The sequence below is a fragment of the Chlamydomonas reinhardtii genome, chromosome 5 (assembly GCF_000002595.2).
Source record: "Chlamydomonas reinhardtii strain CC-503 cw92 mt+ chromosome 5, whole genome shotgun sequence".
NCBI lineage: Eukaryota > Viridiplantae > Chlorophyta > Chlorophyceae > Chlamydomonadales > Chlamydomonadaceae > Chlamydomonas > Chlamydomonas reinhardtii.
In genome coordinates, this window is record NC_057008.1 from 1,077,591 (window position 1) to 1,094,079 (window position 16,489).

Below are 16,489 nucleotides of genomic sequence, written 5' to 3' on the forward strand. Positions count from 1 at the left end.
GAACACCGTGGACCCCGTGATGACACAAAACCCCTCAACCCCCGAGTCATTGTGCGTACGGCGTACCAAGACTGAAACTGTGAAACATTGCGGGAGTTGCCGGTCCGTCAGCGGTGCTCCCCCACCCATACATCTTTTGGGTGCTTCGGTACGGCAACGTCCTAGCAAGACACGAAGGGAGGCACTGGTACAGAACTGTGGACGCGACACACACACACACACCAGAGAAGCACAGTCCTGGGCGGGGAAAGGTTAGCTGCCAGAGCATTCGAACACGCATCCCGTGCGGCCGTGACCTATGCACGCATGTCCTGGCGGACGGCTGTGACGGATTCAAGCCAACAGGCAGGAGTGCAAGCCAAGCAGGTAGAACAGTCAGCCATTATGGACTCAGCCCAGTCACGGTACAGCTTCTGAGTTCTGGATGTACCGGCTGAGCCCACTGAAGTTTGCTCAAGAGTTTGCTCCGTTATCTCCAAACCCTCCCCTGCTCCAAACCAGCCGCCGGCGTGCGGCAAACACGGCAGGCAGGCTAACGTGCTGAGCACTGGGCCGACGGCAGACAACACAGCTTCAAAACACCGCGCGCTCTGAATTTCGAGTCAATTGAGCCAGTTCAGCGCCAGCGCTTCGTGTCGCTCGCAATACTCACGGGAACGAACACTCAAGGAATCAGCTCTCTCGCTCACGCTAGACTCGGTGCAGGCGTGAATCTCCCAGCCATGTGGTCAAGCCGCCATACAATCGAAAAGCCCACTCTTGGGGTAACCACCAATACTCCTACCGTAAACTGCATTCCATAAGCGGTCCTACAGGAGTGCGTGCACACTCGTCAAATAACCATCTTGCCAGAAGCGCATCCTCCTAGCCTACATGCCGCCGGTATCGCGGGCACGCGTAATTGTAAAGGTGCTAACGGCCACTGCTGGCGGCCCGACCCAAAATACCTTCCTACCTTACCTGGCCATCACGTGTGTGCCGCGTGTGTGTGTGTGTGTGTGTGTGTGTGTGTGTGTGTGTGTGTGTGTGTGTGTGTGTGTGTGTGTGTGTGTATGTTTGCCATGTGTGCGTACGACATCGCTTTGGCTGCTTTCATGAAACACACTATTCAGCACATACGCCGTCCGCTCATCTAGCACACGCGGCCACGCCAGTGTCTTGTAACCATACGCTGCCTTCAGCTGATCCAGCTGAGTTACTGGGTCCAGGCCTAGAGAACACACACACACACACACACACACACACACACACACACACAATCACATCGGTTAATGACAATCTTCAATGCACCAGCCGTCCTGCAACCTACTGGCACAATGCGTAACACACACGCAGCTTTCACAGCCCACCGTGCAAAGCACACCCGCGCACAAATGTCATGTCCATATGTGCAGTTTCGTCAATGCCACGAGGTCAAAAACAGCCAAATGAGTAACAGGTAATACCGTAATGCAGCCTGAAGCAGTTGAGAACCGCCACTGGCCTAAACCCTAGAAGCACGCACCTACAGCTTTCCGTCTAGCTCCCATCGCCACTTGACAGGACCACAAGCCCACATGCCGTGTGCTCACACCTAGCTGTCATGCTAATTGCAGTGTCTAGCTAGCTAAAGTTCCGTGTCATCAGTGCTTAATTGTCACACATTGAAACCTTCGATTGCTCCCCGAACTCATCCAGGCAATAAACTAAAACACCAGACAAAAATGGCTTCGCAGGGCCACATATGCACCGCACAGCGCAAGTCTGACACGCGGGGCCCAGCGGCGCTCTCTCAACCAACGAAGATGATTAAGTTCGGTCACGTTAGCCCTAGCTAAAAAGCCACATGATAACAATGCAATCCCGCAGTACTGTGTCCGGGGCCTATCATCTACGGCTGCCGCAGGCCGTTCAACCCATCCTCCCAGAGTCACGCCAGTACTGGTCACACTCGGCCACAGCTCTCCTTGTCAAGCCACATAACTCCTACAAATCCCCTGAGCAGTACCACCAGGGATACGGGGGTCTGCCAGCTGGCGCTGGCGCCCTGCTAGGCTGCATACGTAGCTGGCAGCCGCAGGCTTTCCAAATCCTCCTCCATCCCCCGTGCATTGGGTTCGGTTAAGTTTGGGCTGGCATCTACATCCTCCATCTTCCGGGCTATCGAGCCAGCAGCCAACACGTATACCCTCCTTGCGACGCCGCATTCACAGCGCCGCAGCAGCTAGGCAGTCTCGCCATTCAGGCAGTGGACTAGCTGGCGGCCAGGCAGCCAGTGAGGCATCTAGCTGGTGGTGCCTCTCAACCGCTGGAACGCCTGTGGAGGGGAGGGGGCAGCCGACCGCGTGACGAGGACAGATCTTGATGAAGACAGCGGGCGGCCATGCCATACGCACACGGCCCCCGCCCGCGGCTGCCGCTGGTGCTGGCTGCTGGACTTCACGGAGATCGGTAACGACTACGTGACATCTGTACCATTGCTCCTGGCTACGCCCTCTCGTCTTATTCAACATGCATGGACCCCTCCCCCCCCCCACACACACACACATGCCTACAAGCACGCGCGTCCCTGCCTTCACAGTATTGCCAGCGTACAAGCAAAACACACGTATCCCGTCACAAACCACACACGCCCCAGCCAACAGCCAAAGCCCCCCTCCCATCTGCTCACCGGGTTGTCCAGCAGCCCACACGCGTCCCCCAGCCTCAGCGCCACGGGCTCCTCGGGCACCCAGCGAGCCCACTCGCGCGTGTAGCGACACAGCGACCTGCGGCGTTTGTGTGTGTGTGTGTGTGTGTGTGTGTGTGTGTGTGTAGGGTGGGAGTGTAGGGTCGGAGTAAGTGGAGTGAGAGCCGCGAGGGTCGGGTGGGGGGTTGCAAAGATTGGTACAGGGAAATGTAGCGAAGTAAACAGCAGGCGCAGGGGTGCGCGTAAGGGGGACTCTAGTTACTGCTGCTGCTATGCCACTGGCACGGCAACATACACCCAGTAAGGCCCACGCCTACGCCTTGACTGAAACTGGTAGCACAAACCAAACCCTCAACCCCGCCACCCACACAACCCGAACCCCAAACCCCAACCAACCACCCCAAACCCAACCAACCCAAACCGCACCCCAAATCCGCCACCCACATGGCGAACGCCTTCTCGCACAGCCCCTTGAACTCGCACTGCCCGGTGTTTAGGTAGGCGGCGTACTCGTGCGGCTTGGGGCCGTGGAAGTGCAGCAGGTAGGCGGAGGGGTCAAAGGTGGAGTAGGGCTTGGCGTTGAACAGCTGGTTCAGCATACGGCCGCGCAGGTCGGACTCGTAGAACTGGGGTTACGGGGGGTGAGGGGTGGGGGAAAGGATCAGTTGGAAAGCACATACATCAACACATGCATAAACATGCATACGGTACACATGCACACCCGGCCCACACCCCTCTTACACATACACACACGCCCTACAACCCCCTTCCTTCCAAGAACCCCTCACTTGCACCGTTCAGCGTGCCCGTTTAGTTTGGGCTGGTGTTTACAACCCGGCTCCCCGCCCCGCACCCCGCACTTCCCCCTTCCCTCCAATCCCCCCGCACTTCCCCCATCTCCTCCCCCCTGCTCCGCACTAACACCTCTGCCTGTGCTCCGCTTGTTTTCGTTGGTACTTACAACCCCCCACCTCCGCACCTTGTTGATGATGCCCTGGTCCGCGGGCCCGTAGCCGTGGTAGTAGAGCCCCTCGGAGGCGCGAGGGTCCAGCATCATGGCGATGAAGGCGGCGTAGTGGCGGCGCATGACCGGCAGGTTGGCCACGATGACGCCCGCGTTCTGGGGTGGCGTGGTGTTGAGATAGGGGAGCAGGGGTATTGCGTTCATGATTGGTTCAGGGGGAAGTGCGGTTGAGGGGGGGAGGGAGAGGGCAGCTGTTCATGGGGATGTCGGAGTGAGTAAATTGCGAGTTTGAAGTGCAGGGAGGAGAGGGGAAAGGGAGGCTGAACATGTTCAGCGGTGGGTGGGTGGCGGTGGCTGTGCGCCCCGGAATCACAAACACGCACCATCCGTACACCTGCCAGGCAAGACGCTCAAGACACTCACGCCAACACACATACACACATCACTAACTCACGTATGGAAACATCGGGTCCATTTCGTAACTCATGGACACCGAGTTGGGCAGCGGCAGGCCTGTGGGGGCGCGTGTGCATGGGGTGCGTGTGCGTGTCAGGAGCGTGTGTCGGCGGTAGGTCAGGTCAAAGTGCAGGGCAAACGGTATCCGCTAGGATCCCGCTAGACCCAAAAACAGTACGAGTTCCACGTTTGCCTTTGGAGCTGGCTCCCCAGCCTCCGTAACCCAGTTCCACACGCACACAAAGCCACGCCTGCCCTTCAGCCCTTCAGCCCCCCTCCCCGCTTGCCCCCCCCCAACCCCCTCCCCCCCCCCTTGCCCCCCCTAAACCCTTCTTCCCCCCGCCTCCCCCCAACCCCTCCTCCTGCTCAAACCCACCGAAATCGTCCAGGCGTATGGGCCTCCTGAAGAACACGTCGGCGTCCGTGTACAGCACATAGGTGTACTGGTCCAGCACCGGCACCACCGGCAGGTCCACACGCTGGAAGGTGGACACCAACGAGTCGGGCGTCTTGTACAGGTGGCTGTGGGCCACGTTGTTCTGTGTGGGGGGAGGTGGGGGAGGTGGGGGAGGGGGAGGGGAGGGGAGGGGGAGGGGGTTACATTCATGATTAGTTAAGGAAGTGGTAGAGGGGGAGGGGTTTGGGAGGTTTGGGAGGTTTGGGAGGTTTGGGAGGTTTGGGAGGTTTGGGAGGTGGGGGGTTGGGAGGTGGAGGAGGTTTGGGAGGTGAGGATTGGGGTTCGTTGGGAAGCGGGGAAGGGCGGTCAAACATGTGTCGTGTCCTGCATCCTTTTCTGGGTGGTAGAAACAATCCCCACTTTGCTCCCCCCCATCGCTCCAGTCTCCATGGACGCTACCCCCTTTCCCCCTCCCCACGCCCTCCCACGCCCTCCCACACACCCGCACCTGCGCCTTCCTGCCCGCCAGCGCCAGCAGCTGCTCCCTCCATGCCGGCTCGTGCGCGATGACTGTGACGTTGTGCGCCACCAGCCAGGAGTGGATGGCGGAGGACTCGTTGCCCATGAAGATACAGTAGGGCGTGAAGGAGCGGGTGGCCAGAGCGGAGCTGCGAGGAGGCGGGAGGCGGGGGAGGCGAGGAGGAGGGGAGGAGGTCACATTCATGACTACGTTGATAAGGTGAAGTTGAAGCAAGGGGGGAAGGGGGAAGGAGGGTAGGAAGGGTTTGGGGAGGGGGTTACACGCCCGAGCCCAACGATGAGGTGGGCAGGAGGGTGTGGGGCGCGCAAGGCTGGCAGGGTCGGTGGGCAGACCAGCAAACGGCTTTGTTTGTGTTTTTAGGAGCTGCTGCCTGGGATTTGGTGGATGAGGCCCACAATCCACAGAAGTTGCAGTTGGCTTGCCTCGACGCGAGCCGTTCGGTTCCGCTCAAATCCCTCACTCCAGATCGCGCCACCTTCCTTACACTTCGTTCACCATTCACGTCGCACCACCTTCCACTCTATTCTATTGTTGGGCACGCATAGGCTGCCTCGGTTGTGCGCACCTACGTGCCTCGATCGCATACCCTCACACCCACCCACCCTCCCGCCCACCCACCCACACCGCCACGGCATCCACACAAACACACACACACACACACACACACACACACACACACACTCTCTCTCTCTCTCTCTCTTCCACGCCACTCACCGCACTGCGCCCTTGAGCAGGTAGTCGTACTGCCCCGACCAGCTGTTGCCGTGTGCAGGTGATAGGGGGGAGGAAGGGGGAGGGGAGATGAGTGGAGATGAACAATAAGGGGACATGAGTGCGCAGCCTAGCGCTGTAGTTGATGCATGGGGTAACACATCTCCGTACAGACACCGTGTTGCGCCGCGCTACTCACACACTACACCCCAACCGCCCATACTGGGATCCATTCGTTGGGCTTGGGCACATACCCCACCCCCCGCCAGCCTCACTCCCACCCCATTTCCCCATCCACTCCAACCACCCTCCCCAACTCCCCCTCACTTCCCCACACGCACCCACACGCACCACACCCACCTGTTGTAGGTGAACACCCAGGGCAGGCGGTGCAGCAGCGGCAGCACCGAGGCCAGCGGGATGTTGCCGCCGTTGTAGTAGGCCGCCCACCTGGATAAACAAATATGAATAAAAAACAAATAAACGTACAAGTTGTAAATTACATACATTTACGCCTTTCGTGAATCAGAGCGTGGAATCAAGAGGGCGACGGGGTGAGGTTATACAAACCCGCTACCCGCTACCCGGCCACCCGCTACCCTGCGCCCACCTGCCCGCCCGCCGCCGCTCCAACATGGCGAGGGCGGCGAAGGTGGACACGCTGTTGCCGATGAAGCTGTGTGTATGGGGGGGGGGAGAGGTGGGAGGGAGGAGGAGGAGAGTTTGGCCGCAGAGGGGGAGGGGAGAGAGGGGCAGTTGAGAGCGGAGGGGGAGGAGGACGGGATAACATTCATACATGCCCCCGACCTCGCCCCACCCCTTGTGGCTCCGTGGCCGCCCACCACGGCACACCTCGCCTCCTGTGCGCTCGTAGCACACCCCCCCCCCCCAAGTACGAGTTTTGTTTAAATCGCTCCATACTCAGTGAAATGTCCCCCCCCTCTAGCTCCCAGCGCAAGCACGCACGCACTCCCAAATCCCAACACCCAAGCACGCTCTCACCGCTGCGCCCTCAGCCCCACAAAGTACTCAATCATGGCCCGGTACTCGCGGCCCCGACCCTCCAGCGCGTTGGCAATGGCAGTAGCAGCGGTCCCGCTGCTACTGCTGCTGCTACTGCCGCCGGCCCCCGCTGCTGCTACTGCCGCCGGGAACACGTCAGCGCTGGTGACCAGGGTGTAGCCGGCGGCCCGTAGCTTCGCCAGAGCCTGAAGGGGTGGGGTTCGAAAAGTAAACAAACAAAGTATTGTGGTGGAACGACGCCATTTCGAGCCACACGCGACACCGTCCCCTCTTCTCCCTCCCCCTCTTACTGTGGTTGAGTTGGTGCAAACACCCGCCCCTTCCTCCCCGACCATTCACCCACCCTCTTCCGCCTGCCCCATCTGCGCTCGACGTCGTCCCAGTAGCTGCCCACATACACACACGCGTGTCAAACACACACACGCTCTTTCCCCTCCCCCTCCCCTCTTCACTCGCCCCCTGATCCCCCCACCTGCTCCCGCCGCGCCGGCTCCACGTCGTCCCAGTAGCTGCCCACGTAGAGCGGTGTGCTGTTGCTGAAGCCGAACAGCGCCAACTGCTCGTGCACCTCCTCCGTGTGGCGGTAGCAGTTGTCGCGGACGATGCCGTCGCGGATGCCCTCCCAGCGCCTGCGGTTGGATGGCGTGTGTGTTTGGTTGGTGGAGGCGGGGGCAGCCATTCATGGGCACGGTGGGTGATGTGCCCGAGCCCAACGAAATAGGTCCGTCCCACTCACCCACCCGGAGGTACGGTACGGTTTAACCACCACCCACCCCACAGTAGCACCCACCCATCGACCCCGACATACGGTACCACCACCCCATTCCATCCCCCCTCCACCCCCCTCCACCACACCGCCCACCTGCAGTGCTCGATCCAATCGTTCTCGATGCGCAAGTGGATAAAGTTGAAGGGCCGCGCGGGGCCGTACGCCGCCGTTGCCCAGTCCGACGCCGCCTGCAGCCCACGAGACCGAGCCACGCGAATCGACGAACGCCCGCCGCCGCCACCATTGATAATGCCGCCGCCAGCGACGGTGGTGGTTGCGCCCGCAACCGCCAAAAGGTTGGCGTCCGCGGCGGCGGCGGCGGCCGCAGCCGCCGCTGCCGCGGTGCCGCTGCTGGCACCGCCAGTGCTGCCGCTGCTGCTACTGCTACTGCCGCCAGTGGCTCGGGACAGGGCTGCGGCCTTGCTGCTGATGGCCCGGCTGATCTCCTCAACCAGGGCCGCGGCCTGGGGGGGGGGAGGGGAGGGCCGGTAGGGGGGCGTTGGAGGGAGGTCACGGGGAAGGGGGTTTCGCGTGCCCGAGCCCTTCGCCCTGGTCGGATGCGCCATTGATGGAGGGGAGCGTGGCACACGACGCCCCATGACGCTCCGGTGACTCATAATGTCTGAATGAGCAAATAATTTGCCACACGGATGTTCACCCCCGCTCGTTTGGGCTGGTATACAACCCCGCCAACCCCCGGTACCACCAACCCAGCCATAAGTCCCTGACCCTGCCATCACCCAGTCTCCCGCCTCCCGCTCCCAGCCTCGCGCCTCCCGCCTTCCACCCCCAGCCCCTCAGGCCCACAGCCTCCACCTCCCTCACTGCCCCCGCTCGTTTTCGTTGGTTTTGGTTTAGTTTGGGCTGGTATTTACAGCCCCCCAAACCCCTAACCCCGCGCCTAGGACTTCTCGTTGTGCCCGGGCACATGATCCACCAACCCGCCCGCCCCCCTCCCAGCCCCCCCCCCCAGAACCTCTCACCTCCTTGCTGGGCCTCAGTCCGTTGAGCGCCGCCCACACCAGCGGCTCGAAGCCGGGCTGCATCTCCTCCGCCCCCAGCTTGAACAGAGGGCAGTCGATGGCGATGTGCCTGGAGGGTCGGGGGAGTGCATTCATGATTGTTGAAGAACTTAGAGGGGCCCTAGAGGGGCAGCCAGGAACCAGGTGGAGATTACATTCATGTTTAATTAAAGAATGATTGGGAGGATGGGTCAGTTCCCGCCGCGCAGCGGGTGTGGCGTCACGACGGTCTGGGGTGCGCTCACTGCTCACTGCAGCGCCCTTACTGCCACTCCACTCCTTTCCTCTTTCGTGTTTCCCCTCTTGTGGTTTTGCTTCCGACTGGGGGATGGTGGACACACCCCCAGCCCCTACCACCTCGTCTCCCCGTCTCCCCGTCACACCTCTCCCCCACCCCTCCCCGCCTTTTTCCCACTTCCTCAACGCTTCCTTGAGTTGTGAAATCAACCCCCTCCTCCCCTCCCCGTCTCCCCCCCAACCCCTGCCCCGTTCCCAACGTTGCTCCCTTGCAACCGCCCACCCCCCAAATAACACCCTGCCTGCCTCACCGAATGGAGGCATAGGTGGTTGCCAGCGCCTCACTCACGCCGCCCTGCTGCCCGCGCGCCAGCCCAGCCAGCCGCAGCACGGTGTTGGCGGGCGGCGCCTCGGCGGGCCGCAGCAGCCGTACGCCCACGCCCGCCATGGAGGCGATGAAGTGCGGCAGGTCGTACATCTCCTCAAAGGGGATCTGTACGGCGCGGTACGGGTGCGGCACGGGCGCGGTACGGGGGATTTGTAAAGATGGTTGGAAAAGCGGCACAGGATGCTCTGAAGACTGCATGACGAGGGAGCGTTACGGGGCAGCGTACCGGTGCGGTGTTGCACCACAAGGGATGGAGTCAGGCCTAGGCGTGGTCGCAGTGTGCGGTGTGTCGACAATGTGTGTGCATACCCTCCGTGTCATTGCCTCAATGGGGATACCGTACACGGCAGACGTACGGCAGGCGTGAGGCCAGGAGGAGCCAGGTCAGCACCCACTCCTGGTCAGGCGCCTACCCTGCCATCCCACACCTCCACATACACAAACACACACACACACACACACACACACACACACACACACACACACACACACACACACACACACACCTGGTTGTTGGCGGTTGCCAGCACCGCCGCGTCCCCCCGCTGCAGCCCGTTGTCCACCAGTACGGGCAGTACGGCAGCCCGACCCAACCGCTTGGCCAGTACGACGCCGTACAGGATGGAAAGACGCTGGTTGGCGAAGCCGTTGCCTGATTTGTGGTTGTGAGGAGGGGTTGGGGAGGTGTGTCGGTTTCAGGCGTGACGATGGCGATAGGTATGGATGTGGGTTGGGTGTGAAGATGACGGGTGTGCTCGGGGCAGGGGGCCCGCAGTGGCGTTACGTCTCCGGTGCCCAGAAGAGCGTTACGGTCCTCCCGCACAAGCACACGGCGATTCGCGTGAGCCTAGCTGGAAGCCCGGGGACGCGTTGCCACAGCCTCGCCCGCTCCTGCGTCCCACAGGGCCCCCCTGTCCTTTTGGCAGACCCGACATGCACGCTGTCGCACTTCATCGCCTCACCTGCCTTGCGCCCGTTCCCCTACCCATCCCAGCTCTCCCCCCCTCCCACACACACGCACTCACACACGGGGAAGCGCAGTGTCTTGTTCACCGGCGCGTAGTCCCCCATGGCACTGCCTGCCGCGCCGCCTGCGCCCGCGTTGCCCCACGCCCGGCTGCTACTGCCGCCGCCATCGGCCCCGCCCACGCCCACGCCCCCGCCGCTGCCGGTCGAGCCGCTGCCTGCGAGCACCGCCGCCATCTGCTGCACGAACGACGCCCCCGAGCTGCCCGATGATGCCAGAGAGCAGCGGTGATTGAGGGCTCCTATGGAATAGCCGATTAGCAGCATAGTAGCGAGCAGCAGGCTCCTTCGGACGGTTGAGCTAAGGCCGAGCGAGGAGAAGCGGGGGCGTGGCGTGCCAGCCAACGGGCCCCCCGGCCCCCGGCCGGGTTTGTAGGCTGCCTCTGCATCCAGCTCTGAGCCCTTGCCGCGTTGGTGGGGGGCGCCGCTGCTCATGCCGGCCGGTCCTGAGGGCAACGGCGAGTAGGTGCACGAGCTGGTGGGGAGTAGCGGGGTCGAGCGGTCCAAGCACCGCCTGCTCACGAAGGCTGTCACGTCCTGGAAGACGCCTGGCCCTGCGTCCCTACTGGACTTGCTCCACATCCTTGGTTCAGCTAACAGCGGTGCTTTGGAGCTGTCCTCGTGTGCTATTTGTTAGCACTCAAGCGTGTGGCTGATGCTTCTATTGTGATTGCGAGCACGCGAGGTTGCATAGGGATCATGTACAAACTCACCAAAGTATTACTGCAGCGCGCCCGCGTTTGAAGCCATTGAACTAGACAAGTCCAACTCGAGCAGCTTCTGCTCCGGTCCAGGCTCGCGAGCTCTTGCGGCAGGAGAATCGCTTAAAGCGCTAGCTCGATTTGAAAAATGTAAGTGAACTGATTTATTCGCAAAGAGAATAGCTTAGCAGCGACAGCCAGTAGCAAAAGAAACTTGACACGCGCAGCCCGTCTGCCCAGAAGCAGTTGATAGTTTCAAACGCGAAAGTGGTATCGCTAGCAACCAGAAACTTTGAGTACAGTGTGTATGACGAAAGCTCGTGGAACGCGCAATGACTTGAATGCTGAGTCGGGCCAACCGTGCCCGCAAACGAGGAGTCGGGCGCTCGGCAACTGCTGCTGTTGTTGTTGACCGCCTGGTCCGCTCGCCCGTAGCTTTGAGTACAACGTGTACCGAAAACTTTATGTCGGGCCGATCTGTTGTGTGCGTATCCCCGAGGTGGTAAGTCTGGTGAACAGGGCACGTGTGCCTCCCCTGGCGGCTGCCCTGTCGCGTCGTAGTGCTGCCGTGGCCCAGCGTCATATCCAAACCCCAAACCGAAGCAAAAAGTACCACGTGCGTCAACGGTTACCAATAGGAGCTTCAACACGATTCGCATGTCACTTCGCGCCAGGGCTCCTATCGCAACGTCTCCAGACATCGGCACTTTTGGCCGTTTTCTAGACATTCCTCCCGGGGGCTGATGCCTGGGGCTAAACTTTGTCTTTGGCCCTGGCTAGGGGCGGGGTTTGTCCGAATTTCCCTGGGCTGCCTCGTGCGTCAACGGTTACCAATTGGGACCTCCAACACGATTCGCGCGTCACTTCACGCAGGCTCCATACAAGACCCACAAGTGGCGCCCACGATGGGAAATCCGTGGTGCCATGAAACGGCCCCTGATCAAACCACACATAGCTTTTCCGCGCAGGGGCCCTCCGCGCCCTCCGCCCCCTTGGCTGCCTCCGTCTTGGCTGCCCGGCACTTACGCTGCCGGGCGGCCGCCTTGCACAGCTTGCAAGTGCCGTCGCCGCACTTGCAGCCACACTGGTGTTTGGTGAGGGTGTGGCCCTGGGTCCGAATGAGAAGTAACGCAACGGCCCGCCCGCTAACCGCGCAATCACACTCTCACAGCACGTGTGGTCGGGCAGCAGCTGCGTGTTGCCTCAGGTCAGCTCTGGTGCAGGCCGTCAAAGGCCACGCAGGTCTCCGCCAGCACAGGTGTGGCCAAGAAATTTCACCGGAGTTCTGATAGATTTGGGGATAGAGCTTGTCCGCGTTTGGTCCGCGCTTCAGGGGTTGGGGTGCACACGGGCGCACCGTGCCGCCGTGTTGAGTCGTGTTGCTGCATGGGCTGGCGTGTCAATCGGCATTAGCGACCGTTCCCAAGTCGCCAACGTAGCTTTGTGCATACAAGATGCAAGATAACATGTAACGTTTTACTATGAGCACTACGACACGGTCTACCGAGTGCTTGCGGTGCAGTGCCTTACATCAATTACAATGGCGAAGAAAGAGAAGATTACAGTCAAAAAGATAGATGATGCTAAGAAAGCTAAAAAGGGCAGCGAGGAGAAAGAGGCCAAGCCCGCAAAGGTAAGAAGCTGGGCATGCGATTCCGGACCCCGCTTGTTGTCGGCCCAGATGTATTATGGATGCAAGTGACTGTGGGATGCCCGATAGGTTGATGGGAGGCATGACTGGGTGGCGGCGGTTGCCCTGCACGCATTTAAGGGGTGTTCCGGGTTCGTGGGGAAAGGTCGGCGGCTTGAGTGCCTCTGTCGGACCCGGTGGCCCGCCGCAGCGGCTGGCAGCTTAACCCATCTGTCCTTGTTGAGTACAAACCTTCCACTACCGCAACCGACACACAATGCCAGGGCAAGGGCAAGGATGGAAAGGGCAAGGACAGGAGCAAATGGGCGGCGCATGAGGCGGACTTGGAAACGGAGCTGGCAGCGCTGGGGCTGCGCATTAAGGACATCACTGGCGACGGTGCGTTCAGGTTTGGTATATGGGTTTGGTCATTTGGGCTGGTTTGGTTAGTTGCAGCTGGTGATGCGCATGACATGAGAGGGGTTGGTGCCGTGTGAAGATCTGGGTCGGCGGGCTGACGAAGGAGGCGGGGTCGTGAGGCGGGGTTTCGATGTGGGTTGGGGCGTCCACGTGTTGGGACGCTGGGAAGAAGGTGGGAGGAGGTGGGAGCAGGTGCAAGCGCAGATCGCATGCGGAACTGGTGACACAGAACCTGGTGGACGCGGGGGCGGACACCGGGGTGGGACACGGGGTGGGCTACACCCGCCTCCGGGCGTGGGTACTAGTGGCTTGGGTTCTGGGGCGCCGCAGCGGTTGCCGCATGGCGCCGGGTTCAAGTGCGATGGGAGTATGGCACTGCACTGCCGCCTGCTGCGGGGACTCGGCTCCACAACTCGACCAATGTGCCCGCACTGCACCGCACCGCACCGCTTGCAGGCAACTGCTTTTTCCGCGCGCTGGGAGACCAGTTGAAGGTAGGCGCTGGCTGGCTGGCTGGCTGGCCATCGTTCAACTGTATGGGTCATGGCTATTGGGCATGGATGCTTGAGGTCAACGCGTGGTCAACGGTCCCCCGACTTGACCTCACCGAACACAGTCCTGCGTACTCACGCCCTTAGTGCTCATTTAAACGCATACATCAACACTTTGAACCCATTTCCTAATTCCATTTCCTAATTCCTCCCAGGGCGAGGAGAAGGTGCATGCCGAGTTGCGGGCGCGCATTGTTGGTTTCATGGCAGACCACGAGGAGGAGTTCGCGCCGTTCGTGGAGGACGACGAGAGCTTCGGCTCCTACGTAGCTCGCATGAAGAAGGTGCGGCATGGAGAAAGCGATGGAGGTGGGGTGGGGGAGATGGGGTGGAGGAGGCAGAATACTCCGATCCCATACCGTACTAAACGATGACACCCGGGGTTTGTAACACAGTTCCCAACAAAGACCAGAGACACGGGGGGTGGAGAGGCGGGAGAGGGTGATGGTAGGGGGTTGGGTGGCCGAACGCGATTGTAAGCGTGCGCTTTGTTTGGTCGCTCCCGGGCGCGACATCGCAGCAGCTTAGCACGTGCAAACCCAGGTGGCGCATGCAATCCTTCACTCCCCCAACCTTCAATCTCCGGTCTTCACCGTGGTCCTCCACGCTCCACTCTCCATGCGGCACTCATGCATCAATGCCTTCGTGCTTGATCTTGATTGCCGGTGCCTGCTCCTCCCTATGCCGTCAGGACGGCACGTGGGCTGGCTACATGGAGGTGGTGGCGGCGTCCCGGTGCTTGGGGGCCAACCTCACCATCTACCAGGTGGGGCGTGGGGGCGGGGGTGGGAATGAAGGGGGGTTTTCTGTCACAGCGGTGGGCGGTGGGGGGGGGGGGCGGGTATCGTAGTCAAATCCGGGCTAAGGGGGGATTTACTGTGGCTTGGCGTGCCTCAAGGACACAAGTGCAGGATAGGATAGGCAGAGACTGAGAGGGATGCGGTAGAGCCTTCCGTTCCAGTTCCAGAACCCGAAACCAGCCGCTAACCCTCCAACCCACAGGCGGGCCAGCCGCGTTGGCGAGTGGTGCACCACCCCGAGGACACCGCACCCATGCTGCACCTAGCCTACTCGGACGGCCAGGTAGGGCGGAGGAGAGATCACAAGAGAAAGAACCGCTTAGGAGGTAGAACGGAGTTATTTTCGCCATCAGATGGGGTGGAGTGGGGGAGTGAGGGAGTTGTTTGCACCATCTCAGGAGTAGTGTACCGCACAGCAGCGCCACCAAGTCCCCGGCAGTGACCGCGTCCCCGCACACTCCACACCCCTGTTCGCATTGCCTCAGCCTTGAAACCCCGCACCCCACACACCCCACATCCCACCCCATCTACCACCCCTCACCCACGCCACAACCCCGCAGCACTACGACTCGGTGCGCTGTGCGGACGACTACGGACACGGCCCCGCGGCGCCCGTGGTCATCCGGGGCGACGGCACTGTGCCGGCCCGGCCGCAGCGACCCGTGCGTGACGTGCGTGCGTGTGTGTATCTGTGTGTTAGAAACGGAACGCATAAAGAGCGTACGTGTGTGTGGTGCGTGTGGTGGTGCAGGGTTGACGAAGTGTTGGCAATGGCATTGTTGATGCGGGGTTCGCAAAGATCACAGTGGGATTGCACTCCGTGCCAAACGCATGCCGACCGAGAGTCTGAGCAGTCATTCCTGGAGTCCCTCTGCAAATTGCCCCTTTGCTGATTTGTCCACTCCCGCCTTACCTCCTGTCCCTGCCTCCGCTCCGCGTCCCCAAATCATGAAACCAACCCACCCCTTTCACTGTGCGTGCTCCAGGCCGGCTCGGAGCCCTGGGACGAGCGCGACGAGGCACGTGTGGCCGCCAGCACGGCCTGCCGCGACCTTGGGCTGGTGCGGGCGGCGCTGTCGGCGGCGGGCGGCGACGTGGAAGCAGCCGTGGAGAAGGTGATTGAAATGCTGGCGGAGCAGGCGGAGGCGGAGGAGGGGGCGGAGGAGGTGGGGGAGAAGGAGGAGAAGGAGGTGAAGGAGGAGGGGGCAGGGAAGGAGGCGGAGCCGGGGGGAGAGGGGGGCGTCAGCGACGTGGCAAGCATAACGAATGGGGCGGGAGATGGGAGTGGAGGCGGAGGCGCAGGTGGAGGCGGGGGCGGAGGCAGCGGTGGGAACGGCGAGGCGGCCACAGGCGCTCGTCCACCTGATGCTGAGCCCAAAGTTGGGAGAGGCGGCGAAATGACGTCGGCAGGAGCAGCGGTGGCGGGAGCAGCGGCGGCGGAAGCGGCGGCGGCGGGGGAAGCGGCGGGGCCGGCACCGGCGCCGGCAGAGGCCCGAGTCCCGTCCACGGCTCTGCGGGAAACAGACGCAGACGCGGCTTCTGCTACAGCCGCATCTGCAGCCGGAGCTGCAGTTGCCACGGCTACAGCCGCCACAGCTACAGCCGCCACGGCTACAGCCGACCCTGCGACGTCCGCCACGGCGCCCAGCTCTTCGACAACAGGGCCGGGCGGAGCCTCTGCCGACGCGACTGGCGGGGCCGGCGAGCCAGCACCTGGCGAAGCGAAGGGCGCGGGGCGGAAAGCGCCTGACTCGGCAAAGCGGCGCGGGATTGTCGTCGGCAGTCGCAGCAGTAGCAGCAGCAGCAGCGCCGCCGCGGCCGGCTCCTCCTCGGCGCCCGCCAACAACAAGCGGTGTCCGTGTGGCAGCAATAAGAAGTACAAGGCGTGCTGCGGACCGGCGGCGGCAGCGGCGGCGCGGCGAAAGGCGGCGGCGGGCGAGGTTGAGGTGGAGGCTGCGGCGGGTTTGGGCACGACGGTGGTGGCGCAGGTGGCAGCGCTGGTGATTTAATGAGCGGTGTCTGGGCTGGTGAATGCGTGAGTCACGCTGCTGGCGGTGGGACTGATGCGGCAGGTGTGTGTGCTTGTGATGGTGTGTGGGAACGGGACTTCTTGATTGGACTGATTGGACCCTGCCAGTGTGCGCGGCTTGCCGGCTCATTGAGTCAAAGTAAGCTGCGATGTCCC

At 61.8% G+C, this 16,489-nt stretch overlaps 2 protein-coding genes across 3 annotated transcripts; one reads left to right on the forward strand and one right to left on the reverse strand.

The window, feature by feature from the left end:
• Positions 1 to 259: 259 nt before the first annotated feature.
• On the reverse strand, positions 260 to 11,345 carry CHLRE_05g246100v5 (uncharacterized protein). The gene is made up of 18 exons (XM_043062511.1): positions 10,916 to 11,345; positions 10,202 to 10,648; positions 9,683 to 9,828; positions 9,100 to 9,281; positions 8,513 to 8,621; positions 7,623 to 7,993; positions 7,233 to 7,389; positions 6,740 to 6,945; positions 6,348 to 6,413; positions 6,098 to 6,187; positions 5,741 to 5,782; positions 4,994 to 5,153; positions 4,465 to 4,627; positions 4,087 to 4,145; positions 3,648 to 3,788; positions 3,113 to 3,294; positions 2,651 to 2,747; positions 260 to 2,296 (listed from the first exon to the last, which is right to left on the reverse strand). Exons 2-18 carry the CDS (start codon positions 10,467 to 10,469, stop codon positions 2,264 to 2,266), a joined length of 2,472 nt encoding a protein of 823 aa, XP_042924638.1. The 5' UTR covers positions 10,470 to 10,648; positions 10,916 to 11,345; the 3' UTR covers positions 260 to 2,263.
• A 1,030-nt stretch (positions 11,346 to 12,375) lies between these two features.
• CHLRE_05g246050v5 (uncharacterized protein) lies at positions 12,376 to 16,487 on the forward strand. Of its 2 annotated transcripts, none has more exons than XM_043062509.1 (8): positions 12,376 to 12,536; positions 12,818 to 12,932; positions 13,410 to 13,447; positions 13,660 to 13,788; positions 14,196 to 14,270; positions 14,507 to 14,587; positions 14,865 to 14,975; positions 15,291 to 16,487. In XM_043062509.1, the coding sequence occupies exons 1-8, from the start codon at positions 12,444 to 12,446 to the stop codon at positions 16,311 to 16,313; spliced, it is 1,665 nt and encodes a 554-aa protein (XP_042924640.1). In that variant the 5' UTR covers positions 12,376 to 12,443; the 3' UTR covers positions 16,314 to 16,487. The 2 variants fall into 2 exon arrangements, with proteins under 2 accessions (XP_042924640.1, XP_042924639.1); XM_043062510.1 differs by having other exon boundaries at positions 14,865 to 14,966.
• Positions 16,488 to 16,489: the final 2 nt, after the last annotated feature.

What these genes read in the sequence shown, in the direction of transcription:
- CHLRE_05g246100v5 (XM_043062511.1), bottom strand. Translation starts at nt 10,469, where the DNA reads ATGCTGCTAATCGGCTATTCCATAGGAGCCCTCAATCACCGCTGCTCT. An exon ending in CTGCTCAAGGGCGCAGTGCG is followed by an intron (nt 5,154 to 5,740) that starts GTGAGTGGCGTG and finishes GCCTCCTCGCAG; the next exon opens with CTCCGCTCTGGCCACCCGCT. An exon ending in TGCGAGAAGGCGTTCGCCAT is followed by an intron (nt 2,748 to 3,112) that starts GTGGGTGGCGGA and finishes CAAACGCCGCAG; the next exon opens with GTCGCTGTGTCGCTACACGC.
- CHLRE_05g246050v5 (XM_043062509.1), top strand. Translation starts at nt 12,444, where the DNA reads ATGGCGAAGAAAGAGAAGATTACAGTCAAAAAGATAGATGATGCTAAG. An exon ending in TAAGGACATCACTGGCGACG is followed by an intron (nt 12,933 to 13,409) that starts GTGCGTTCAGGT and finishes CACCGCTTGCAG; the next exon opens with GCAACTGCTTTTTCCGCGCG. An exon ending in CCAACCTCACCATCTACCAG is followed by an intron (nt 14,271 to 14,506) that starts GTGGGGCGTGGG and finishes TCCAACCCACAG; the next exon opens with GCGGGCCAGCCGCGTTGGCG.